We start from the raw sequence: 25,979 nt of genomic DNA, 5'->3' as shown, positions 1-25,979 counted from the left end.
TGGGAGGGGGGGGGAATTAAAGATAAACAAGCACCTTTTAAACACAAAGAAGAAAAAGTTCTGTGTTCTCTTGTTAGCCGATGGAGCAGCATGTCAATCTGTTGCCATGACAACAGCCAGTTAAATAACCTCAACCTGAAAAGGCCACCTTCCCGCAGGTAGACCCCCGGCGCGTCACTCACTCTGATGAGAAACAGCTGTCCCCCCCCCCTCCCAAAAAAGACTGACTTCTTTGTTTCAGTTGTTCTGGTCGGCTCGGCACACGTCGGCTGGAGGCTCGCGCCGCGCGTTGCTCCGCCTCCTTCCTGCCAGTGTAACCAGGGCCCCACCACGCCCAATCGGCTGCACGGCTAAGCTGTCGATCACGTTTCCATGGAAACAAAGGCCAGCCGTGGCACATGCAACAAGTTTTTACTTACGTTGTCCTGCCCCCCCCCTCCCCTCTATTTTGCCACCGCCCAAACCAACTCTGCAAATAAGATTGCTGTTGCTCTCAGGAGGGGATGTGGGGGGCAGCCAGAGGTCAAAGGTCATTAATATGTCTCAATCAGAGCACAAAGACCACTCAAAAATCTGTTTTTTTGGAGGCGGGTGCAAAATCAGGGTAATTCTGAGGTCGGCGAGGTGATTGTGGCCGCCTCCCACAGGCTCGGCGGGACGTCCAGAACATCAACACACGCACAGCGTCAGCGAGCACCGGTCCAGGTTTCTGCAGAGCGGAGCAGGCTGCGTCCCAGCAGCTGCCATATGGACCGGCGCTGGAGTCGGAGCGGGGACGGGAGGACGACGCGGTAACGGACACGGAGGGGAGGAGGGTGGAGGAACGAAACCGGGGTGAAGTGGGGAACCTGAAATTGGGTTTTCAGGCCAGCAGGGGAGGATTACCAGTATAAACAGATGGGTGATGGGAGAGAGGAAACGAGGGATTAGACGTAGAGGATGAAGGTGATAACCTGCTCCAATTTCACCTGAACTCAAAAGATCTGACGATGGACCGATTGATGACGGAGACGGGAGCATTTGGGAAATAACAGTTTATTTGAAAACCAGATGTCGGCCTGCACGTCTGACCAGTCTAGCCGCTGGCCTGCTTGGCGGCCAACCTCTTGTCTCTCTCTTCGGCGATGGTCAGGCGGATTCCCTTTCCTCTGGGCAGGGACACCCACGGCTTGTTGCCCTGGAAACGGGATGGAGAAAAAAAAAATTAGAGCCGAGTTACGCAATCTTAGAACTCTACTGGAGGGAGCGAATTTCGATAATCTGAAGGAATTTCAATGGAACAAAAGTCTCCCCCGCTGCACCAACTGTCCCTACAGCCCGCACGCGCTGCGGAGAACATTCGCCAAGTTCCTTCACACCTTAAACGTTCTATATTCAGGATGCGGCCATATGAACAGCGGAGTTTTAAAGTCTGGACTCGGCAGGAGTGTGGAAAAACAAGTCATGCTTCGCTCGTTCCTGCCAACAGTTAGTCCGGTTTCCACTGGTTTGGATGGTTGAACGGGGAGCTCAGAACTTCTTAGAGGAATAGCTGGAGTTTTTTCATCACTTCCTCAAAACCTGAAGGTCATCATTGCCCCCGCAGACGTTCACCAGCCCGACCTGGTTCTGAAGCCGCTCACCTTGCCGATGACAAAGATGTTGGACAGCCTGGTGGCGAAGCTGTTGCCTGTGCTGTCCTTGACGTGCACCACGTCGAAGGAGCCAGGGTGACGCTCCCTGTTGGTGATCACGCCGATACGGCCCAAGTTGGCGCCTCCTGTCACCATGCACATGTTACCTGAGGGGAACAACACCTGTCAGCAACACATCCACAACACTGCGGTGGGGGGGGGGGGGGCGTGACGAGGAACCCACTGGTATCGAACTTGATGAAGTCGGTGATCTTGCCGGTGTCCAGGTCAATGCGGACGGTGTCGTTGACCTTGATGAGGGGGTCTGGGTAGCGGATGGTGCGGGCGTCGTGGGTCACCAGGTGGGGGATTCCTTTGGTGCCGATGAGGATCTTCTTGACTTTGCACAGCTTGTACTGCGTAAAAACAAGGAGCAATTAAATCTCAGTTTTACAGATATGGCCAGGTTCTGTTGGGGCGAGGAGCGAACTCATCCGCAGGTGCACCAGTGCCCCCACCTTGGCCTCCTCAGCTGTGATGCGGTGCACGGTGAAGCGCCCCTTCACGTCGTAGATCAGACGGAAGTGCTCGCCGGTTTTATCGATGCTGATCACATCTGGGGGAAGAGGAAGCTCCTTTTATTTACAACAATGGAAATGATACAACTCCAAGCCGGTGCGCGCTGCCATTCCGGCCCATTTTGGAACGATTGGGTTCCGAGCACATAAAATCCCTCCGAGTCTGGATTTGTCGAACAATGACAAGAAGCTTCTGGAGGGGAAACTGACCCAAGGACAGCTCACCACTGTGTGACGTCCCGGAGCGGGCAGAACATTAATTTGGATCAAAAAGCGTCCGTTTTCAACCTTTAGCAGACTTTAGCACACACTCGGACAGTCAACGCAGAACAAACCCGGTGGGTTTAAAAACCAGGTGACAGCACCACCTGCCAGGGTCAACAAGTCCAACACAAAACCATCTTAACAAAGCAGCAGTTAAACATGAAGAACTGGGGCGCCCGCCAGTAAAGCCAGCAGCCTGGCATTAATGTAAATGATCAACATGTTTTGTTCCTCACGTCTCATTTACAAAAGTGGGTTTCACTGAACATCGGTTCTGCGGTGATTAAACCACGTCAAATACATTTGCGCTTGATCCACCCGGTCCCCGCCTCTCCGGGGGCCCACTCACCCATGAATCCAGTGGGGTAGGTGATATCGGTGCGGACCTTGCCATCGATCTTGATGAATCTCTGCATGCAGATCTTCTTCACCTCATCCCCAGTCAGGGCGTACTTGAGGCGGTTCCTCAGGAAAATGATGAGGGGCAGGCACTCCCTCAGCTTGTGGGGACCGGTGGAAGGACGGGGAGCCTGAAAGGACCAGAGGGGATGTCGTGGTTCCAGAAACAGACGACCTGATCATCATTTACCAGACGACTCATATATACGTCTCGATCCAGCTGTTTCTGAAGTAGCTTTAGATGAGCCACCTCGAGCCTATCTGAAACACCTCGCCACCTTTAAGATCCCGGACTAACGTGAGGAAATAAACGTGCTACTTACGAACACTCCGGTGAGCTTGTCAAGCATCCAGTGCTTCGGCGCTGCGACGCGCTTCAGGTGCTTCTTCGGTCCTCTTGCCTGAATGGGAGAGAACAAACCCGGTAAACGTCTGGGGAAACCGTCAGTCCGCCAATAATGCGCATTTTCGAAACGAAATGTGCCGGGATTCTAACGGAGCATATTCGCTCCACCACGTTAGCATAGCATGCTAGCTCGTCGTAGGATCGAGCACAGCCGGCCGCGGCCTAACCACAACTGTCAGCGCCTCAAAGTAAACCCTTAAATAGTTTTAAAATACTTCCAAGATTATCTCAGAACCAGAGAGATCAAATCGGTCGGGTCAAATGCAAACACCCGACTCCTAACTGCATTAGCGGCGCTAGAGGCATTAGCAAGCAAGCGGTGAGCGACAGATTTTGAAGCGAGTGCACCAAATTCAAGTGGTAGATAAACATCGCGCATCGCTGCCGTAATATTCAATATACACATAAAATGTTCAATTAGAAGAGGAATTACTCGTCAGGTTAAGTAGTTATTCAATATAACCACGCATAAAGGTGATGTTTATTGATGACTTCAGAATGGAATCGTGAGGGAAACAAGCTCACCATGTTGGAGTCTGCGGGGGAAAGGACCTCCCCGCTTCCGGTATGGAATGATAAGCAGGACTACGGCATGCGGGGAGGGACATAAGAAAAGCGAACTTTTTATTCATTTATTTCTCTGCCATTTCTTGGTCTCAAACACGAGTTAGTAAATAAGTAGTGGGAAGTATGACTCCATAAATTATTACACTGTGTAAATGTCCTGAATTATGTTCCTTAAACAGTTCCTGGCCATTATATGTATAAATATTCAACTGAAATGAAACCACATTTTATTCTAGCTAGTTTAAGAAGAGTAGATCCCCCCAGTCAGTTTTAAAGATGCAACAAGTTACTAGGTTTTTCCTCATGGAATAATATAATTTAATAAGTCAAGATTGGAAATTAGGAACGCCAATTAAAAGACCAAAATCCATAAAAGTAAATAAGTATTCATGTAGGCCAGATCATGTTTGCAGACACAAAGCTCTCTTGTCTGTTGTCTCAGTCTGTCCTTCAGGAAATGCCAGTGTAACCCAGAGCTTAGACCTGTTTACACATCTAGAGATAAAACTTGCTGGAGGCCTCAACTTCCTCTGAGAAATGATACCAACTGTCCTCTCCCCCCGAGGCCATCCCCACCCTCCTGGGGATCTCATATCAGCCCCAGGATGCACCTGAATTCCTTTTACGTCCCTGGAATTGCAAGTCTGTGGTCCAAGGTAGTTTTCTGTGTCAGCTGGACTGTTTTCTTCTCTTTTGAAGACATTTCGCCGTCTATCCAGAAGGGTTCAGTTCTGAACTCGCTGGGGACAGTCTGTGGTGTTTTTAATGTGTTTGTGCACGAGCAGTGTCGTTATTTGTATTGTCATATGCCAAATGTTTTTCTCGTGTAACACAAGAGTTGAACTGAGCTGAGCTCAATGTTAAACACCAACAAGAGTTTCCAGGGTTTTTTATTTTGTTTTGTTGCGTATTTTTGCTTTATTGTTTAAACATACGCCATAATACATATGGCCACTAGGCGGCAGCAGCACAACAACGTCCCACGTACAGGTACAACTAAAAAAATGTTTGATTTGATGTTGCAAAAATGTCATATTTTAAATCCAAACTTTAAGCCTTTAACAATAAGGTCCATTTGAGCCATATATTCATCCTATAAATGATTGACTAAAATGCACTGATTCGATTTACTCGCAAGCCCCAATTCAGATGATTAAGTAGTGAAAGGTGTGCATCGAGCCCTACTTGTTTCGGTTAGAACATTTTTTTAAAGAAATTCAATTATTTTAATTGGTTTATTAATAGATCTGTCGTAATCAATCTAAGTAATTAAATAAAAATTATAAATAATGTAAAAATGACAAACCTGAAATTAAATCCACATAATTTGTAATTGCAACAATCTGCCGGCAGATGGCGGCATTGGATTAATTTTCGTACATCAAGATTATACAGCGGACCTCTAATTTTTCAGGGAATTTTTCAGGTTACGAAGCGTCTCAAGGGAAAATATTTCCTCTTGTTACGCAGGAAATTTCAGGTTACGAAAATACGCTACCGCTGCTACTCGCAGCTTGCGGAGTTTAGCGAACACAAACTTGCTTGTAGCTACTCTGCCATTGGTTATCGCCTAGCATTTTCCTGTCATCCCATTGGCTAGGAGGGTCAATATGTACGTTTGTGTGTATCCCAGCGTCGCCTTCGTTTTATTTATTGTGGGTGTTCGTACGTTTGTACATTAGATGGCGGTGTTACCACAAGTGTTAACGTTGCTAGTAATGACGGCTAATGTAAGATTAGCCTGTAATAAAGTTAATTTTGTTCCTGGAGAAGCCTTGCACTGAATTCCTACATTTATTGTGCGGTAATCTAATTGTAACATGTATTTGTTACATGTTTTGATGCATTTTTATGATTTATTTAAAAAAAAAAAAAAGTCCGGATTTTTGGGGGCTTGGAACGGATTAGGGCATTTACATGGAAAGCGCGTCTCTACTTACGTAATTTTCAGGTTATGAAACAACTTCTGGAACCAATTAATTTCGTAAGTACAATCATTCGATGTTTAAGAGATTATTCTTTAAAAAAAAAATAATTAAATCATAATACAAGTGTGCATGACTGAAACATTCACTCGAGTTCAGTTTTCACTGTCTTTATTTACCGTCAATGTCCCCATGACAACAAAAAATACATTTTTCCCCTTCAATGTTTTCAGTCATTTACATATTTATATAGATACAGTCGGTGAGCAAAAGTGCTGAACAAGGAAAATATGTTATCTGAAAATAGTATTAATTTCACCATAAAAAAGAAAAAAATAAGAATTTTAAGTTTTGAAGTAAAGAAGGCAAATTTTTTGTCTTATTTTTAAAAAGGCATAAATCAGTGTAGAACATTTTTCACGGCTCTGAAGCTCAGAGGCGACGCCTGCGCGTGGAAACTGCAAATCCTCTTCCACGGTCAGGCTGCAAAGGTTTCCAAGCAGGAAGAGTCGGTCCGAGTGTAGATTAGGGCAATCTGTGAGGTGTCGCTAGGCAGATTTTGCAGGTTTCCACCCTGTCCTTTTCCACTCCTGAAACATTTCTCCTGGGACGCTGGTGGAACTACACTGCTGACATTAAGTTCCAGGGATGTGTTTTTAACCCACAAACAGTCCCCTGGCTGGCTCACGCCTGGCCCGGAGACCGTCCTCCTGGTGCAGGAAATCTGGTCGTTTTACCCAGTTTTGACGTAACCGGATGCTAAATCTACATTTAAATTGATTGTGAGACGTGCAGAATGCCCCATGTTTTTTTGTCATGAAGTGACCGAGCTCACCCAGGAACGCAGAAAAACGGGGGGACCTGACAACAATGTGGAGCAGATGGCAACAAACACCAGGCCGCCCTCCACCTGAGGAATGCAGTTCTGACCCACTTCTGTGGCCAGACGGAGGAGGAGAAGAAGAATCGGCGTCTGTCTGCCGGATTCAGAGACGATGAGGAGGCTTTCTTTGGCCCCGCCGCTGGGAGGGAAACAACCCTGGCAAATCCCTGGTACAAAAGACATCCTGTGGCAGAACTCCTTCATTAAAACCCGATTGGGCTCCACGCGTCTCTGGCCGTTCGGCGGCGTCGCACGGTGCGCCAGATAACAAGACGCCGACTTGTATAACCCAAAAGATCTGGAGCAGAAGCTGCTGCAGAGCCCCCCCCACCCCCCCGGACTATTTACTCCACCTCGGTCCCATGCTCCAGATGATCCCCCATCACTTGATCTAATTCATTAGGTCCAGGAAAGTAGAACCGATTACACAGCCGCGCCACAAAAGACCCCGTTGTCCACCGGCCGTGATGGAAATCAGCCACTGTCTTAAATAACATGTTCTAAGAATACCAACGTTGGGACTTCATTTAAGGACGGCGGGGAGAGAACAGCGGAGGCACGCTGAGATAACAGTTCTCTCTTTGTTGGGGGGGGCAGACGCCTCTTTCCCGTGAGACCAGAGTCCAATATTGTCCATTAAGAAAACAGGAAGCGCTCTGTTTGTCATCCCTCGCAGATCTCCCATTACGTTCCTTCGTGTTGGCGTTCCTCCGGAGGCAGAAGGGCCTCAAAAACCTGCTCTTCGCCGGGCAGCAGCGAGATGGAGGAGCGTCTCCTCAGGTCGGGTCTCGCCATCCCAGAAGGGATCCAAAAAAAAAAAGAAAAAATGATCGAAAGGAACTAAAGACTCCAGCGAGAAGCAAAAATCAACGTTTTCTTCTTTTTACATCAATCTGTCGGAGGAAAAACAAACTTCCGTCTCCTCTTTGATTATTTCCGCAAAGTCGACGGATCTGATTTGACGTCAGCATCCGGCCGGCACGTCTGACATGAAGTCAAATTCGTTCTGGCCCAGCCAGAGCTCGGGCAGCTCGTTGGCCCGATCCAAACCCAGTTCCACCACCAACGACATGAGAACCTCCTCATCCACGGGTTCAAAGTCAATAATCCCACCTGCCCCTGAAGCCTGGCCCCCCACGCTGATGCCCACGTTCATCCCGGCTCCGCCCAGGCCTCCGGCCGCCCCCAGGAGCTGGTTACCGCTGGTCATCGGCGAGGTCCCGAAGCCCCGCTGAGCGCCGCCGGGCGGCGGGTGTCCGGCAGAGGCGCCGGCAAGATTCTGGTAGTGGGAGTTCAGCTTCTGCAGCTGCATGCTGGCGATGAGGTGCGGCCCCGTCTGCAGGCAGAAGGGCTGAGGTTTGGAGAGGGGGGACCCTGACGGCGAGGAGACGGCGCCGGCGGACGGGGAGAAGGGAACCACGGAGGTCTTGGAGGGTGGGAAATGGAGCAGGGAGCTGAGAGGCGAGGAGGAAGAGAGGTCCTTCATTGTGTTGGCAGGGAACAACAGTGAGGTCATCACCAGGAAAGCCCAGATCCTGGAAGGAAAGAGCGGAAATGTTACCATACGATTAGCCCGTTAGCTACGGCGAAGCTAACCACCAAAAAGTCGCCTCGTCGGGCTCGCTTGTGGCTCCACTCCGATTCTTTCTAGCGACCCATTAAACCTCTGAAGTCAGACTTGTCTGGGAAACACAATGACGCCGCTGATCTCCGTCCCCGGACGGCCGCATGACTCGCCCCGTTTGGGCGCGATTTAGCATGCGCTTATTTGAAGTCTGCTTTTCCTCTTAACCTATTGAGCACCAAATTAACCGTGAAAGGGGCTGCGGGGAGAAGGCCCGTGGGCACTGAGGGGGTTAGTAACTGTTTACAGGTCCCTGTGTGTGTGTGTGTGTGTGTGTGAGAGTCCACACAACTGAGCCTTTGAGGATCTTAAAGACTGATCGGGTCACAAGGCAGGATAAATACAACTGGGCCTTGAGAACAGAGCATATGTCTGCCTCCGAGTGTGTGTGAGTGTGTGTGAATAGAGGCGGAGGCGAAAGGGATAGTGAAACTCGGTACGTGCGAGTGAAGACTGAAACCATCTTGTAAAAAGACCCCCGCGGGGGTCCCCGAGCAGGCTCGAATGACCGTTAAAAACAACGTGCGCGCTTTAGACATGCACACACACTCATCACACAGGTATCTGCCAATACTCTCATTCCCCAAACACACACAGACACACACACAGGCACGCACACACACTGGGTCTTATTTAGTGGGAACATAATTGCTACAGGCAGGCCTGCAGCTGCACTCGGTTGATAGAGTTAACACAGGCACAAAGATACCAAACAGCTGTCAGTGGCAGGTCTGTGTCTGTCTGTGTGTGTGTGTGTGTGTGTGTGTGTTCATTATTCACTGACTGATTACTGTCAGGACCAGACTCGCACACGGCGTTTGCAGCTCTCCAGCACGCCGCGCCCCGGGGACAGAAACAAACCCCAAACACAGCCGCATCTGAGGTGTAATCAACTTTTTTTTTTTTTTAGATTTTAACACCCCCCCCAAAATCCAAACATACATGTCTCCGTGTGACCCGGACGGAGCCCCGGGCGTCCTTGAACCGAAGGAGAGGGTAAATACTGCCGGAGAAGACGAATTCATCGCCTGGATCGGAGTCAAAGCTGCTCTGGACGTTGGCTCCTCCGCTTGCATGCGAGCGCCGCAGCATGACCGAGGAAGGATGCATGTGCTGGAGAGCTGGAGGAGGCCCAATGTTTTTTCCTGTTCACAGCTGACCTGACTCATTGTCTTCTCCTCCTGCGTTGATGAGATTGCGAAATCGGTCCGCGGCCACTTCATTAGCAGCCTGTGAGTCTGCATTGACTTTAATTACCAGACGTTCTGAATGCTGCTGCCAGATTAGGGATCATCTCCATGTGCATATCTGAGATTGTGGATTGTAATTTACAGAAATAATGACCTGTCGTGACACGGAATGGCAGAATTCTAATTGTTTACCAGTGTTTCTGTAAACAGGACTAGACCTGAATTGCTATTAATCTGTGTAAATGTTGTGGGGATTTACTCTTAAACAGAAGTCATTTGAGTAAAAGCAGCGTTTGAATACAAAGGGGACACTTCCGTGTATAGTTTAACAATCGATTTCCCTTCTTTATCAACCGAATCCCCCAGAAACCTGCTTTTTACGCACCGCATCATGAACTGGAATTCCCATTTAAAATAAACAGTCCAGAAACTGAAGCACGCCACTCATACAAAAAAAAAAAACACCAGTTCAGGTGCTTTGCCAGTGTTTCCTTTTTCTGTCTTCTTGACTCCAAAGTCACATTTCTTAGTTTTTGGCTAAGAGGCTAATTTCAGGAGCTATATGCATAGTTTAAAAACCAAAACAATCTACTTTAAAAGTGATTTATTTTAACCTTTGTTGCTGCAAAAACGACGCAGTTCGTCTGGAAACGCTCGAGTCATGTCAAGAGAGTAGAAAATTGGCTGTAAATGCAGCAGAATTCGATCAGAATGAACAGAACTGGACAAACCTGGAGAGGAAGAGCGGCTCCACCAGCGGACCCCTGTGATGAGTCGGTTCCGAACAGGGCGCCTGATGTGGGGGGAAAGAGGACGCTGAGGGCCGGGCAAGTGAAGCCTGTTGAGCCGACGGACAGCGTCGGGTGTGCGTGCGCTCCCCGATGAGCTCGTTACCGACTAAAACTCATCTGGTTCGGCGTGTGCGAGTGTGTGCGAGCGTGTGTGTGAGTGTGTGTGAGCGGGCTGAGCTCCGTCAGAAAACCAGGATGTGGATCGCGAGGATCCGAGCACGAGCCGGCAAAGTTCAATCTGATTGGTAGAGGGAATCAGTTGTGGGCGGGGCCAGACATGAATTAAACAAAACGGGAAACGATGTTGTTGTTTTAACCGAATAAATCCCCCCCCCCCCCCCCGCATTAAAGCACATTTGCCCTGTTGATAACCATTAACCATTACTTTCGTTTACCTTGTGTTTAAAGAAATGATGTACTGGCGACCACCGTTTACTTTAATCATAATAGTATTGTTAATAAAGTTTGGGGAGATTCCAAAATAGGGGATTCCAGCGCTGCACTTTCGACAGATCATTCATCTCAGGAACAATAAAAGCTGACATTTACAGTATTTTGCATGAAAAAAAATTCCCAGAAGCGTCTTTGAGGGAAAATGATGCATAAAAATATAGCTGATGGTTTTTGGTGAACCTTTTCTCTTGTGTCCCAGAAAGGATGATTTTTCTCCAGTCATATAAAGTGAATACGTGCAGAATTCTTCCTGCTTTATTGAATCATTTGTTGGGGACCATGCCCCTGTAAGTCAGTGGGAACAGACATTCGCCAGGAAACAATGGAATCACTCAAGTGAAGTACCTCAAAACTGCACTGAAAGTGGAAACAGACCACTTCCTGGACCGCGAGTCACTTCTTATTATCGTGGGAGCCTTGGTGTTCGGTGGCGAAGAAAAATTCCTCCTGAAACCAGATTTTATGAGGGCGAAGGAGCCGGTGCATTTGTGATTCTGCAACCACCGGGCAATTAAAGCAATTACAAGCTAGCGAGAAGCCTGTCAAAACCTGCGCAACTGTGTCGGGACCTGCTCAGTGTTGAGGAGCAATTTGCAATAAATTATATTTATTAAAGCAATTAGATAAATACGGAGTGTGGAAGCTAAAGAGCCTGCCTGCTCAATGTTGCAGCATGAAGAAAGCGTTGGCTCTCCCGCTCCAGTCCGTGGGCGGATCCGTTTTCCAGAGTTTAGCTGGAGCCACCCTGTGAGGCAGATGTTGCTCATTCTGCAGCGGCACCGAATGGACCCGTTCTGGCTTGATGTCTCTCACTCAGAGAGAGAGAGGGACTAATTAGCATAACTACAGGTTCTTCTGTCCTCCTGTGATTAGGCTGATGAGCATTCTGTCAATGGGCCATTATGTGGGACTGCGTTCAAACAAAAGCTCGCCCGACTTTTGAAAGAATAAATCGTGTAAAAACACAGAATTTTAGGTTTAATGAGGGATGTAACTGGTCCCCAAACTGAAACAAAAAAGTAAGACCCCCTCCTTTCCCCCCCAAATGGAATCTTACAACTCCTCGCTTAAACATTTGATGACTGTTTGAGTGGTTTGAAGTCACCGAAGCAGCATTTTTTCAGTCTTTTTCTAAAAATAAGGAAGCCGCTTGGTGAAAAAAAAAAAAAAAAAAGAGTCGTTGGGGAAAGTCCATTGATTCATACCCGCAAAAAGAGCGTTGCCCCCCACCCCCGCGTCTAAAATAAACCGCGGCCCTTCTCTCAATAGTCCGGGGACGTCATCAGGCAGCAACAAGGCGCAGCGGCCCGGTCAAGTGCCACGCGCTCGGCCCCTCTTCCGTTAGGCGGATAAAAGGCCGCATCTGTCTTTATTGTGCAACCAAATCCCCGCCGCCACTGACTGCAGACACTTCACATGTTGATGAGGAGGAGGGTGTGGAGACGGAGGGCCCCTGCTGCTTTGTTCCCCCCTGGGGAAGGGAAGGGGGGGGGGGACGTTATGCAAATCAAACAAACCGTTTGCGATTTCTGCCTGTGTAGGTAAAATCGTGATGGATCGTTGGTCGACACCATCGAGGCTGCAAACTGGATTTTTACTGTTGGGAAACCGCCGACTTCTTTAAAGAAGAAAGAAAAAAAGAAAGTTTGGGCGCTCTCCAAACAAGCGAGCGTCTGGAGGGCTTCCTAAACACACAGACGCTTTATGCAAACAGGCTCTCTTGACAGGAGGAAACAGAAAAGCAGGAAGAGGAGCCGCGCCTGATTTGCCTAAAAGTTGTTGGAATCTTTTCACCGCAGAGCAACAAGGGCGTGTTAGGCTGACGCCAAACCAGTCGGTCACGGGGGCCAGAAAACGGCAACGCGGGGCAATATTTCCTCTTCCAAAGGTTCGAAAAAGTGAAATAAAGGGGTGCGAGCTGTTGACCAGGCGTCCTCAAGGAACGGCGACATCGCGGCGGCAATAATCAAGGAACGCCGCGGTCGTAACGAGAGCCCGTTGGTGTCAAATTCAAGCGTGGCGCTCACAGCGTGCACCGGTCCCTGCTCACGTTTCACCGGGTTCCACTGTGAGGAACCTGGATCCTCACCTGCTGGATCTGGGTTCCAGAAGCCAGGAAATAGATTAGCATTAGCTTTCATCGGCATCTTAGCTTCAGCTGGAGAGAAAAGGGCTGGGAGCTTCTCTAACTCCATCACCTCCCGCAAAAAAATGCAATCTATGAATTCCAGCAGAGCTTTTGAAGCCTCTCGGGGGCCCCAAAGTTTTTCTTATTTGACTCCAGGGAGGCAAACGAAGGAGGAGGAGGAAAAAAAAAAACCTACATAAACACACAAATCTCTCACATCTGTCATGTTTACCATCGCGGGCCTGGTGTGGTGTAACCGCCGCGCCGACCTTCCTCTCCCTCCACCCAGTTTATGAGATAGAATTTCAATCGTCTCTGCCTTTCCTGACTCGTAAAGGGCCTAATGGGTTTCATTTGCTCTGGCTGCGTGGGGCTGGAACCGCCGGGGCGACCGCAGCGCTGTTCGCGCAGATCACAGAGGATCCTTCTGTCGAGCACATGCCGGGCCCCCACCAGCGGCTCCGGCGCTCGGTGTGAATTTCCAGGCCATTAATTTGGGAGGACATCACTTCTGAAGGAAGCCGGCCGACATTTGCGGTTCCCCTTTCAAACACTCTCCATTAAACCCGTTATTAACCCGGCCGCGCGACATAAATCACCGCTTAAGAACCACGCCGGGACGCGCGACAAAAGCAGGTGGACATGTTTCTGTTCCAATCGCGCCGAGTTCGCAGGCTTTTGGAAGCAAAAAATGAATAAAAAATGGTGGCGAAATCCTTGTTTTTCTTTTCAGGAGGCTGCCAAAGATCCCGGATAAAACACGATGTTCCACGGGACTAAATCAAAGAGGACTAAGTGATGGCCGAGTTGAGGTGAATTTGGTGGAAATGATCTGTTTCTCCAGGTTTCTGAGGTTTCAGCCATAAGCGCTAAGAAGTCCCCGTTAAACATGAGAAGACACATGACGCTCCAGCTGGGAACAATACGTCGGCGGCCGCCATTCCTTCAGGGAATTCCTCTTTCTTCTCCCGTCATGCCAATTTAAGACGTCTGCGTTAACGGAACGTAAGAAAAAAAACATGCAAAAAAATAAAAAAAATAAAAAAGGGGCTTATGTGATCTTTTAAAAGTCCTTTTTTAATTTTCCCCCTGCATACTTTCCATTTAAAATTCCAAACTCTGTCCAGATGCTTCATTTGCAGACTCTGCCCAGAGGTCCAAACAGTGCGGATGACCAAATCCCAGCTCCACAATGTGCATCCTGTTAGTCTCCAAACCTCACAAACACATTGTTATTTGTGACAATTCCCAAGTTGCTCAAGTGTGATAGGTTTGTTTCTCATCCACGGAGCTTTTACGAGCACAAACCTGGTTCTTCTCTTGTTTTTTTTAATCTTTTATAAATGTGAAACCAGACCCTCGAAAAAATCTGTTTTTCTATTTAAAAAAAAAAAAAAAAGACTCCAGGGATGCACAACACATCCCTTTATTCCAACAACTGCTGTTCCAAAATACTCTAATTGACACTGAACTCGCCATAAACCAATCCGAACAACACCTTTTCCTATAAAACACAAAGGTTTGAACCCCAAGACCACTGTACAGCGACCACATCCTCCGCTTATTAAATTGTTTTTTCCCTGGAAACACTCGGCTAATGTTTTCCAAACCCCGTCTCCTCGCTCCGGTTTTCCTGCCTCCGCTGCGCCCTCCTCCACGTCGTGCCTCGGGGGGACCGGAGGGGTCCGCTCCAGATTGTCCTGGTTAGAAAGCCGCCGAAGCATCGACCTGGTTGGGGACCGATGGCTCCGCGCTAAACCACATTCTTTAAATTCCCTGTGAACAAGAGAGAGCGAGAGGACGGAGGTGAGGGGAGACGCTGAAGACACAGCAGCACATCTGGGCAGATGAGGAGGGGATGGCGGCATGGCAAACAGTGGACGGATGGAGATAAAAACCTTTGCATCAGAGGTTACAACCTTTAGCTGCTAGCATGCTGCTGAGCATCTTCACTAAACCGCTAGCAAAACCGCGGCGAGCGCAGCGGGGACGAGGTGACGCAGGGGCGGGACGATGTCCTGTTTGTTGACCATTGGGGCGCCGAGGGGTTCTGGAGGACACCTCGGTCTATTTCGGAACCTCTGACCTGCTGTGTGGCAGCAGCAGGAGGTGGCGCTCGGGTCCACGCGCCGCGCAGTCACGAAACCGACGGAGCACCGGCGGCGACCTCCGGCCAGCGACTGGGGGGGCAGACGTGGGGGCCTCGATCGGGGCAGGTGCAGGGTCGCCCGTCCCTCCTCTCTTCGTGTCAACCTGCTGCTCTTGGAGCCGAGTCATCAGTTCATCGGAGCGCTCGTGTACTCCCAGGTAAGAATTAGCGGTTTTGCCCGAACCGAGTCTGAACTCGCCGCCACTGGCAGCACAAACGCGGCCTAAACGCGGACTTTCCACGACAATGCCAACGCCAGCTCAGCACAATCGTCTCTTTGTCTGCGCCCAGACTTTCCCTGGCAGCGCCACAATGGAAATCGGCAGTTCCAGCGCAACGTGAGTCACCTGCGTCTCCGTGTTTACGCAGGAAATTCAAAGATCTTGAAGGCAACGGCGGGACAGAAAAAAACGAAAGAAAAAAAAAAGACGGGTGGAAAAACAGGAAAACTATTTCAGCAAAGGAGGAAGAGGCGGCACACTCTTTATTCCTCATTTTCCTCTTCCTCGCCTCGCTTTTCCTGCTCATCCTTCATCCAGCCGATACCTGTTCAAAAGATCTTTGAAGCGACACCTCCGCCGCTTTGACTTTCCTTTGATCTTCCGGCCTTATCAGCTCTGCCCAGCTCTCAGTTCTACAGTTACAGACGGTAAATTGTGGCAGCCTGACAAGGACACGCGAGGGTGTCTAATATTTACAGCCCGTGTGTGTGTGTATTTTCCCCTGTTGCGCACGTTGGCTGTATATCTGCGTGCGACGGTGTGTTATTTATTGTGTGCTGCCGTTGGCGTCAGCTCGGGGGAGGGGGGGGTGTAAAGATATGGTTGTATTTCCATGTTGACACAAATAACATGAAGTCTCACAGAAAGGCAGCCTTTCTACACACACACACAACACACCACACACACGCACACGCACACACGCGCGCACACACACACGAGCGGCCTCTGGGGAAATCATGCCAGCAGATTCTCATAAAAACAGTACGCAGACGGCTGCAGTCGCAGCTACCAGTCACCCAATAAAAATCTATTTCTAATTAACGCGCCTCTTAACGAGCCTCGGCGCACGTGAATGACAGAGGAACCCTGAGGAAACACTGAGCAATTCTTGGCGTTCAGGTGTCTGATGCGTTGAATAAATGCTTGTCGTAGACGTGGGGAGGTGCACAAGCAATTTGGTGCTTTTTTGTTGATAGGAAAATATATTTAAATGGAACCTGACGCCTCGTATGTGATCTTAAATACCAGATTTTAGCTAGAACTTAGTAAAAATGTGATTATTGCTCATGCAGAGACACTAAATTCTTAAGAGAGATCCAAGTTATTATTTACTCTTTTGTCAACAAAGGCTATTGGCAGCATGCTAAGCTTGCTGTGCACAGTTAGCATTACAATAAAATGGAAAGGATTTAGCATTACTTAGCATCATAATGCAGCCAGCACTACATTTATTTATGCATGTTCAGCATTTAACTTGTATAAATCAAGACAATGAACGCAACGTTTGTGTGCTAATTGTTAGCAGACAGAAGCCTATCAACACCTGCGCAGAGACGGGTCTAAAAATGCATCGTTAATGCTAGCACAAGAACCCGTCATCAAAGTAGGGGAGTCCAAAGAAAGGAAATTGGGGCTAACGAATTCAGCATCATGGCACAGACATACAAGCACGTGTGAAGTGTCCCAAGATTGGGCGCGTTTCATACACGGCCACAGCGTGTGTGTGTTTTGTGTTAGCTCGACCATATGGCATCGCTTCGCTTAACGAGAATGAAACATAGGAAGGATTCGGGAGGGGGGGGGGGTTACCACTTTAAGATACAACTCTTAGCAGTGCGTTGGTGTCAGCCCACAGCAGATGTGGGCACGTACTCACACGCCAAGCAGCGAGCGCCGCAACTGGGCGCCCGTCGGCGTGGAAGCCACCGCCGCCGCGTGCCTCCGCTGTTTGGACGTGGCGCTGGTGATGATGTCACGCAGATATGTTCGCCTGGAGGCGCGCGTGTGTTCCAGGCTACCACGGCATCTGCGTGCGCTCGTTAAGTCGGGGTGTGAGAAGGAGACGAAATTTGTCTTTTTTCCAGTGGGAGACGAGTGAAGAAGGAATGTGGAAGGTGTGACTGGCGTGGGCGGGCAGGTGCGTCCGCGGATCTGGACGCCACAGAAACGCGAAAGGAAACTTCTTGATAAAGCTTTTAAATCAACGGACGGGGAGGAAAACACACGGAGAGCAGCCGACAGTTTTTTTTTTCCTCCCCTTTCCTCCATCCAACTATTCCCTGTCCTTTCTAATAAAAGCCATATGACTGGAAAATGTTGCGAACCCTCTGGTTGTGATGATTTAATACGAGCCAACATACCAACTGAATTTCAGCAAATAAACTCCCCTGTTTCCCGGGATTCAGAGCGGAAAGCTCAATGCTGTTGGGATAAACCGCCGTTTAGAGGCCACAGTGAGGTGACCTTCGGCCTGTCTGAGTTCATCCGGGCCCGGTTGCTAACTGATAGCGTGTCGGCTCAAATTTGTGGCCAAATATCTTCACCCTGACCTGGAAGGCTTCAGGAAAACACGGCCAATTTCACACAAGAGCTGCCTTTAGTTTAGCATCTAGCCACCGCCGCTACAACCTGCAGCCGAGGCCAGAACCGACGCTAAATGTTGAGCGTCCAAGTCCAGCCGCCGAGCCCAAATTTCTCCGATACCGCAGATTGACAGAAGAAATAGTAGAGATAACCTGCGAAGCGAGGATGTTAGCATAACATCCAAATCTGCAGGGAAAGTTTAGCGATGCCTGTGATGAATAATGGGAAAAAAAACAGGGTTTGGCTGCAACTTGGGCCCGGGCCAGGAACTTTTCCCTGGCAGGGTGAGAGAATCGGAAACTCCCGATGATCTCTGATTATATCAGCGTCGTCTAATGTACAGGCGATCTGAGGTATTGTGGGTAAAAACACGCTCAGCAGTGGGACAAATCTGCCAAACAAACAAGCGCTTGTTGCTAAAAATGCCACCGAGGAAGGCGAGGAGGATAATTCCTGTATCAAACTCACAGGATCAGGTTTCACCCGCAGAGAAAAGGGAATTTCCTGTTGCCCTGTGGTTAACGCCACAACGCTCCACATATTCTATATTTAAGGGGAACACAACGATTTCAGCCTCCTGCTCACATAAACAGCCCGTGTTCCTAAACATAGACCCTCCCCTCGCGTGCTGCTGACCTCACCGTCCTAGAATCACTCCCCCAGCTCTCAGTTCTTCACCTGTGTTTCACCCCGCGGGAGGATCTCTCCTGGGTCCCGCGGTCTGGCGGCGCCGGGCCCACAGCCGGGCTACGGACGCACAAAAAGGGAACAGACGGGGAGGACCTGCGGAAGGACCTGTGAACCATGCAGAGACTCACACACACACACACGCACACACACGTGGGCATCCATGCAAGTCCCGACGCGTCACTCAGACACACACCTTTGATGGTGCTGACCACCTGGTCCAGGTGTTTGAGGTCGTTGCGGTCGGGCCGGCAGCTGGGGCTGATCTCCAGCGAGTAGTCTGGTCCGTACTCTGTAAAAAACTGGCACACACGGCAGCGATTTAGGGCGAGCTGGAGCATCTGAAGGCAGCATCTCTACAGTCTTCGGTGCAATTCCAGGGTTTTTTTCCCCCTCCCTCCTTTTTGAAGAATGCACTCGTTTCCCCACAAAATGGGGAAAACTCCGGTTGAACCTGACGGGACGGGTTTGGAATATGTACACTGGCCTTCCGGGGGTCGCAGAAAGTGCAAACCCATTCAAACAGCACCCAAAACCAGGAAACAATGAGTTTTAGTTCCTCCCGACGAAGCCAAAGAAAGTGGATTCTTCCCCCTTTCTTGGCGAGCTCCCACCCCTGAACTGGGAGCTATGGTTCCTCCTGCAGGGATGAATCCACCTCTGGGCAGAGATCAAGCAAAACCCACAAATGTGCGAGCAGCCGCGGGGCCTCCGGGCCTGCAGACGTTAGCACAACAAGGTAATTACGACATATAACAATGGAGCCGTCGCAGGAGAAGACATCTTTGTTGGCTGCTAATGTACCCCCACAGTGCGCATGCTAGCAGAGGAAACTGGGAGTTTCCCAGGTGGATGATTCCCACAAATACATTCCTGGAACGAGTCGCTACAAAAGCAGGTTTTCAGACCTCGAATGTTCCACTCGGGGGATTTACCCAGCAACAAAGCCGAACCCGCATGCTAAAAGGTAAAAAGACGACACAGAAGACGCCCACAGGATGGTCTGGGACGATTTTGGAATTCCAGAGCCTCAAGGCATTCCCTGCAGCATCGGGCAAATTCCAGGGAGCAAAACCAGACGGAATAAGAAAAACAGGTGGGAATCCAGTTGGAGCAGGAGGTAGACAGGAGGGCCCGGCGCTTGAGAAAACACTTTCCCCCAGACTCCGTCTGGCCGCGGCTTAGCGCCGTGACGGCAAAACAAACTGGAAGGCCGGGCCCGACCACACGCGCGTCAGTCCAATCGCAGCGACTGTTGCAGAAGCCGAGCAACTCGGCGCCGACGCCCCGAAAACGGAATGTTTATGTTTAAACAGGGCAACGAAGGCGGGAGCAGCAACTCTCCATCGCCTCCACAGGCAGAGCGCGGTACTACACAGGTTCTATGCGTTCCCAAAGGACGCGGGGGAGAAACGCCAACATTCCCACAACATACGTGGATTACATCAGAGCAGACGTTTGGCTCCGCCCGCCTGCGTCACCTGGACGGGCTGTGCCAGAGTCTCGGGGATGGAGGCAGACGGAAGGCTAATTTCTCCCGTGACCTTTGACACGGACGCTCCAGCGATCAGTCGCTGGTTCTACTAACATGGAAAACACGGCGCAGGTGACGTTACATCATTCTTTAAAGAAGTGGGAAGGGGGAACACGTCTTCATCTACCTCAGGAGCACCATCTTTGACATTTAACATCTACTGGAACTGTAGGATGATCACCCAGTGGGATGTGTGGACGTGAACAGCTCTGAAGGATGCTGGAGCCTGGCGGAGAGGAAAACGCCCCCGGGAAACAAATGTGTGTCTGAGACCGTAAATATTTTCAACAGGTTGTGAAAAATGGCCTGATGAGGAGATTGCCACCCCCAGGTGGCAGGATTTCAGATGGGAGCCAGCGAGAGCAGGTGTTTGGAAAACACACTGGACTGACGCGGCCACCAGTTACTCTCCAGCGTTTTGGGGGCCTCGTCAACTCCCTCTGCCAGGACGAGCGCATTCGGCTCCGCTGACGTTTCCGGCCATTCAGGCCGCGGCAGTGGGAGCCAACGCGTCCCTGACGGCGGCGAGGGGCAGGACGGGAAGTGGCTGCAGACAGGAAAAAGTGGAAGTTGGAAGCAGAAAGACGGAGCGCTTCCCCGCTGCCAATCTGGGACCAGTGACGTCCTCCCTTCCTGAGACGGAAGCATTTGTACGGACACGTGCCTCTACGATGACAGACGGGCGGCGGCGCTGTCAGCCATTGGACGGCGGGCAGATCGTGACGCAGTTCTGACCAGAGCCTGATCCGCAGCTCTGAGACAGGACAACCGACCCACAACAGACAATGCAAAACCATCCAGGATGGGCGGAAAAACAGTTTTCCGTGCGCGAAGACCGCCGAGACAATGATGGGAAGGTCCGATTTACTGCGCTTGTGCGTGTGTGTGCGTGTGTGTGTGTTTGTGTGTGTAGCACAGCGGCTGCTGCAGGAAGTCTAAATCCGTGGTTTATTTTTTATTGAAGCAAAGCGGCTGGGAGGGACTCAGCTGCCAGGGGGAGAAAATTAGAGGCGAAGGGGTGTCTGGGGCGGGGCGGAGCGGAGCGAGCGGCTGAAGACGCTTAAATGGACGGCTGTTTACCAAAGACGTCTCTGTTAAACAGACCACCGACGTGGAAAACTGTTCACACCTATTAGAGCTTTTTTTCCCAGCCTGGTTACATTTCCACTCATCAGTGCGCTAGTAGAGTAGCATGGTAGTTGCTGGAAACAATCTCTTGATTAGCACGCTAACATTTAGCACCGCACAGGCGTGGGAATCACTTTTTTCCTCTTTCCTACACCTATGTGGTTACTGCCAATTAACCTTTGACCCCTGTGGTTATTTTCAGCACGCGCTACGTGGCTGCCGTCTGATTTGCACAAAGATCGCCTCCACCGTCGTCACAATGAGAGGTCGGCCGAGGTCAGCTAGACGCTAACAGACAATGCAACCAGCGTCGAGAGGTTAGCGGCTGTTGATCGGCGGGCTCCATTCCGAGAGGTGTCCGTGTTTTTCTCAGATATTGTTTCATGAGCACGACAGGAGCAAAGCTATTGTGTTGGTTATCTGACACATCTATTATATTTTGTCTAGTAATCAGTGAATATCGCAGCACGATTGTCGAGGTGGAAAGCAAATATTATAATTGTGCATTCCCCAAAAGGAGCCAGCGCACTCAGAAAAAATACAAAAGATCCCAAACCAAGTCGAGCTGAGCAACACCAGCTAGCACAGATGCTAACCGACCAGTTCCCAAAAACACGACCTTCTTCCTCCCCAATGAAGGAAATTTATCATCCAATGAAATAGAAAAATGTTGTAAAACAGGCCCCCGAAAACGAACGTGCGCACTCATGTGGGTACGGAGCAAAGCAGAGGACACACACAGGCAGAAAACAGGCGCACAAAGGTAGGTTTTGTTCTTTTGGGTTGCTGGAACTTCAGCTTTACTTGGCCATCATGGATAAATGCCCCTCTTATCTAGCACAACGGGCACAGATGGAGCCATGAACACGCACATACGCACACACACATACACACACACACACTGAGAGTTAACCACAAAAATCAAACAGAGAGCAACATATTCTAAACCTGAGAACAGCCAAGAGAGTAACGGTGTCATTCTTTAGTAATTTCAGGGACCGAATATGAGTATGTGTGTAGATGCACGCATGCGCGCATGTGTGTGTGTGTGTGTGTGTGTGCGTGCGTGTGTGTGTGGGTGTCCTCTCGTTTTCATCATCTGTGGCAGCTGCCCGCACGGATACATGCCTTGTTTTCAGTGAGTGCTTCTTAATGAGGTTAAAGGCTATTTAGGGCCGTCGGACACTGATGAAGAGAAACAAGAGGTACCTTTATTGTGGTCTCACACACACTCACACACAGTTATTCATTACATTTGACAAAGACAAGAAAGAGACCCTTTGTGTGTGTGTGTGTGTGTGTGTGTGTGTGTGTGTGTGTGTGTGTGTGTGAGAGAGAGAGAGGACAGGTCCACTGATCGAGGATCTGAAAAGGACATTAGATCCTTAAAAAAACGGAGGTTTTTCAATGCGTTAACCCAACTTTCCACAGGTTGGTTGAGTGAAACAGCAGCTCTGCGGGTACCAGGTAAATACCGTTATTACGCTTTCGTGCACCACGTGGCGCCTGCCCTCCTTCACTGTGCACGTGGATGGTGTATTTGATCAAGCCGTTCACTTAATGAGGGAAAACAGCCTCTCCTTTCTTTAATTAGCCAGTCTGGAGCAGATTTTATTCTCTGCTACGTGTGTCTATATGAAGAAAATAACTTAATCTCCCCCTGATGAATCGTTTGACTTCAGGTGAGAATTAGACGAGTTTTGTCCAGGATTCAAAACCTGCATGAAACTGACATACAAAGTCTCAAAAGTTCACCTTAATCCCAAATAAGGGGGGATAAATGGGACTTTGTGCTGGATGAGGCCAACTGAGAGGAATTGTCAACACTATTAGCCTCCTCCCTCACACACACACACACACACACACACACACGGGCCGTCATCAAGAGACAAACGCCTTTATTGAGAAGCGGGCGGCCATCTTTGATTAGACGGAGTGACTCAGCAGACGGAGAACACAAGAGCGTATGTTTGTGTTTTTCATGTGTGTTGGCCGTTTCATGAATGAGCTCGCTTGTGCTCGCGTGGGACCGTGTGTGTGACTGGCTCAAACAGCGGCGAAGTGTGTGTCGTCCTACCTCGTGGTCTGGTATCTCAGAGGACAGGGACTTTCCCAGCACCACCGCCGTCAGGTAGGTCCAGCAGCGCGCCGTGTTAGCTAGGTTATAACCCCCTGGTAACGAAGAGCAGACATGAGCCCAAAACCACTGATAAGACAAAGTCCAACGCGACAGAGTGAAGGAAATGGTGAAGGAGGAAGAGGATGAACAGAGCCAAGAAAGAGAGGACATAATAGAGGGAAAGTATGTAGGAAGAGAGCTGGGATTGTATTTGAACAAAATGGCTTTATTGTGTCGTAGAGGTAACGGCTATCATCTGGCCAGGGCCTGGGGTGGGTCTGGATCCTTGTGTGTGTGTGTGTTGTGTGTGTGTGTGTGTGGTGTGTGTGTGTGTGTGGTGTGTGTGTGTGTGTGTGTGTGTTTAACAGCTGTAATTTTAATAAAGCTCTGGATCAAACCCTCACAAACATATATTGTCAATCGTTGGAGAGCTCGCTAAGGCTTGTTTGTGAAGACTCACCGCCACCCAGCAGCAGCGTAGGCAGCCGCCACCCCAAGACGTACTGCAGACACTTGCCCACGCCCACTGGGGTCATGTTAAAGGAGCACATGGGGTCGCCCGCCATGGTGTCGGCGCCCAGTTGCATCACGACGGCCTCTGGGTTGAAGTGTGCGTACACTTCCTGCATCACACTGTGGAAAGCACAGAAAGGCGCGGCGATATGATTTGTGCACATTTGAGCTTCTTAACGATGGCGTGAACTGCGCAGGGTGTCGTGTGGAGACTGCAGTTCCAGCTCTGGCCACTAGTGGTTTGGTCCATAAAACACCTGGGTACCTGCTAAAAATCTGGTAGTATCGGTCATCCTTGATGCCGTCCTCCAGCGGCACGTTGACGGCGTACCAGCGGCCCTTACCGAGCCCTGTGTCACACACGTCACCTGTACCTACAAACACACACATTCACAGTATTACAACCGTTTTAAAGGCTACAAACTTTCATCTTTAATCCCAAGACTCACCTGGGAAGAACCCCGGAGAGAACTTGTGCAAGGAGACGGTCATGACCTTGGATGTGAAGCTGAAGGCATCTTCTACGCCTGCAGGAGACCACAGGTTTTAGAACAAAAGCTGTCAACTAGATTTGATTAGGAGTTTATTTAGGCGCGCACCATCCCCATGATGCAGGTCAACGTCCACATAAAGGACTCTCTCGTACTTTTCCCTCAGTCTGAGAATTCCCAGTACGGCGTCATTCACGTAACAGAAGCCTGAAGCCTCGTCCCTGCAGACAAGGGACTTCATTTATTAGCTTTTTTTTCCAATTATCTTCCAAATGCTAACATTTTCGAGTTCTCCCGTGCATACTTTTTAGCATGGTGCCACCCTCCAGACCAGTTGATGGCTACATCACACTTTTGGTCCAGAAGACTTTGAGCTGCTGTCAGCGTAGCGCCCCCTACTGCCGCTGCATAGTCAAATATTCCCTCCACCACCGGACAGTCGTAACCTGCAGACACAAGAATAAAAAAAAAGGTAACTATGTGGAGTTAGGATGAATAATATTGAAAAAAGTGAAACATGATAATGACAAAGTCCTAGGCTGTTGAATAATTGAGGAAAAGGTGGAGTGGGTTGCGTTGGTGACAGGAAGGATGAGCCGTAAAGTGGCAGGCAAAACACAAAAGGAGGAAGCAACACACTGATCCGGGGACACAGTGGAGTGGATGAATGGGAATGAACGAAAAGAGCTGATGCAGAGAAAAGTTAGACAACGGTTTTAAAATGGACTTCCATCTATGAACAATAAACAAGACAGATCTATCTGAAGGCATACACTGTTAAACATATCTTTACTTAATGAAAAGACATGGTGAAACAGATTTACACGCGCCTTAACTATTAATATAATGTAATAACATATAATGCTGCCATCTGCGGGACACTGACAGGAACTGCACCCACTACTTCGACCTCGTTCCAGTTCAACTTTTTTTGTCTGATGCTGAGTTAAATACACAAATTTCACTCTTTTTCTTTGTAAACACGACATTAAATCTCAGAACAGTTATAGTCATCTATCAGTGATATAAACCGGCAGGGAAAAGCTTCATATTCTCACCGAGGCCATAGTCGGCTGACTGGGGGTCATCGTTATCGCCATCCTGGCTGATCTTGTGAAGGTGTTCCAGGTAAGAATCAGTGTGGAACTTTGCCATTTCCTCTATCGTGGCCAGCTCAGGTTTAACAATGCTGAAAAAATATTACACGCACTTACATGCATCCGATTTGGATCACGCATTTTCATTTATAAACTAAGAATCTCTTGAGAATCTACACAGACATTTATAAACTGCGTTTCATTGTTTCACATCACTTACTTCATGTGTTCAAGGAGTTCGTAGGCTTCTATTAGTGAGTGTACCATACTCGCCTACAAAATATCGGGGTGAAAACCATTAGATAAGACACAGACGAGATTAATTTGGCAATAATCAGAATATGGCTTTATCAATAGTCCTGATTCCAACTCACCCGGTTTGGTACTTTGGATAAAGAGTCACAAGTCTGGATATACTCCGGACTAAAAACATAGGCCACTTTGCGTTTACTGTAGCTTTCGTCATTACTATCTCCGCTGCTAGTCATTTACAATAGGTAAAATAAAGATAAATAGACCTAAAATTAAGCTAAAACAAATTTTCACAAACGAACGTAGCTTTCTTCCGAAGTCCGGTGTCACACCGTCAACATTCCCACCGGGAACATATACTCAAAGCTTTGTTAGCTAGAAAAAAGATGTGTCCTATGTCCACTTTAGTGTTAAATAAAGTTCTAAAAATGTTTATGATTTTATGAAAATATTTTTAATGAAAAACAAATGTAAAGTCACTGCAAATATTGCATTCATTGTTGTAGACAAAGATAATTGCAGCGGAAGAATTGACTGTGTGGAACGTTCTTCAAACGAAAAGCATCATGGGAGTCTTTGTAGTCTTTTCGTCTTACTCCAAAT

The 25,979-nt window shown here is 49.0% G+C and overlaps 2 protein-coding genes and 1 non-coding gene across 7 annotated transcripts in view; all 3 read right to left on the bottom strand.

Annotated features, from left to right (window-relative positions):
* Window positions 1–1,019: 1,019 nt before the first annotated feature.
* Window positions 1,020–25,979, bottom strand: part of rps4x (ribosomal protein S4 X-linked) — a 158,636-nt gene continuing 133,676 nt past the window's right edge. Inside the window, exons 1-7 of one of the 2 annotated variants that reach the window (XM_057028136.1) lie at window positions 3,786–3,860; window positions 3,178–3,255; window positions 2,805–2,985; window positions 2,132–2,229; window positions 1,858–2,029; window positions 1,623–1,780; window positions 1,020–1,177 (exon numbers count right to left, since the gene is read on the bottom strand). In XM_057028136.1, coding sequence (XP_056884116.1) covers window positions 1,076–1,177; window positions 1,623–1,780; window positions 1,858–2,029; window positions 2,132–2,229; window positions 2,805–2,985; window positions 3,178–3,255; window positions 3,786–3,788 — 792 coding nt within the window. In that variant the 5' untranslated portion in view covers window positions 3,789–3,860 and the 3' untranslated portion in view covers window positions 1,020–1,075. Of the gene's footprint in view, window positions 1,178–1,622; window positions 1,781–1,857; window positions 2,030–2,131; window positions 2,230–2,804; window positions 2,986–3,177; window positions 3,257–3,785; window positions 3,861–25,979 lie in introns of those variants that run through there. The other variant, XM_057028137.1, reaches the window with a different exon arrangement.
* Window positions 1,506–1,577, bottom strand: LOC130523492 (small nucleolar RNA SNORD61). The gene has a single exon (XR_008949899.1). It is a non-coding gene; the product is annotated as a small nucleolar RNA SNORD61 (small nucleolar RNA).
* On the bottom strand, window positions 5,907–25,714 carry hdac8 (histone deacetylase 8). Of its 4 annotated transcripts, none has more exons than XM_057028118.1 (11): window positions 25,499–25,714; window positions 25,345–25,397; window positions 25,086–25,216; window positions 24,332–24,473; window positions 24,136–24,248; window positions 23,986–24,063; window positions 23,802–23,910; window positions 23,484–23,656; window positions 22,982–23,076; window positions 18,439–18,544; window positions 8,002–8,170 (listed from the first exon to the last, which is right to left on the bottom strand). In XM_057028118.1, the coding sequence occupies exons 1-11, from the start codon at window positions 25,610–25,612 to the stop codon at window positions 8,151–8,153; spliced, it is 1,134 nt and encodes a 377-aa protein (XP_056884098.1). In that variant the 5' UTR covers window positions 25,613–25,714; the 3' UTR covers window positions 8,002–8,150. The 4 variants fall into 4 exon arrangements, with proteins under 4 accessions (XP_056884096.1, XP_056884098.1, XP_056884097.1 ...); XM_057028117.1 differs by lacking the exon at window positions 8,002–8,170 and adding an exon at window positions 10,918–14,597; XM_057028116.1 differs by lacking the exon at window positions 18,439–18,544 and having other exon boundaries at window positions 5,907–8,170.

This window comes from Takifugu flavidus, chromosome 3 (assembly GCF_003711565.1).
Source record: "Takifugu flavidus isolate HTHZ2018 chromosome 3, ASM371156v2, whole genome shotgun sequence".
Lineage (NCBI taxonomy): Eukaryota > Metazoa > Chordata > Actinopteri > Tetraodontiformes > Tetraodontidae > Takifugu > Takifugu flavidus.
Note: the sequence above shows the minus strand (reverse complement) of the source record. Positions and strands in the feature narration are given on the sequence as shown.

Bases quoted from the DNA above. Each gene is read 5' to 3' on its own strand.
- hdac8 (XM_057028116.1), bottom strand. From the start codon at position 25,612: ATGACTAGCAGCGGAGATAGTAATGACGAAAGCTACAGTAAACGCAAA. The intron at 24,474-25,085 runs GTGAGAATATGA...TTGTGTCTGCAG, and splicing joins GTCAGCCGACTATGGCCTCG to GTTACGACTGTCCGGTGGTG. The intron at 23,077-23,483 runs GTGAGTCTTCAC...CTTCGTTACCAG, and splicing joins TACGCTGCTGCTGGGTGGCG to GGGGTTATAACCTAGCTAAC.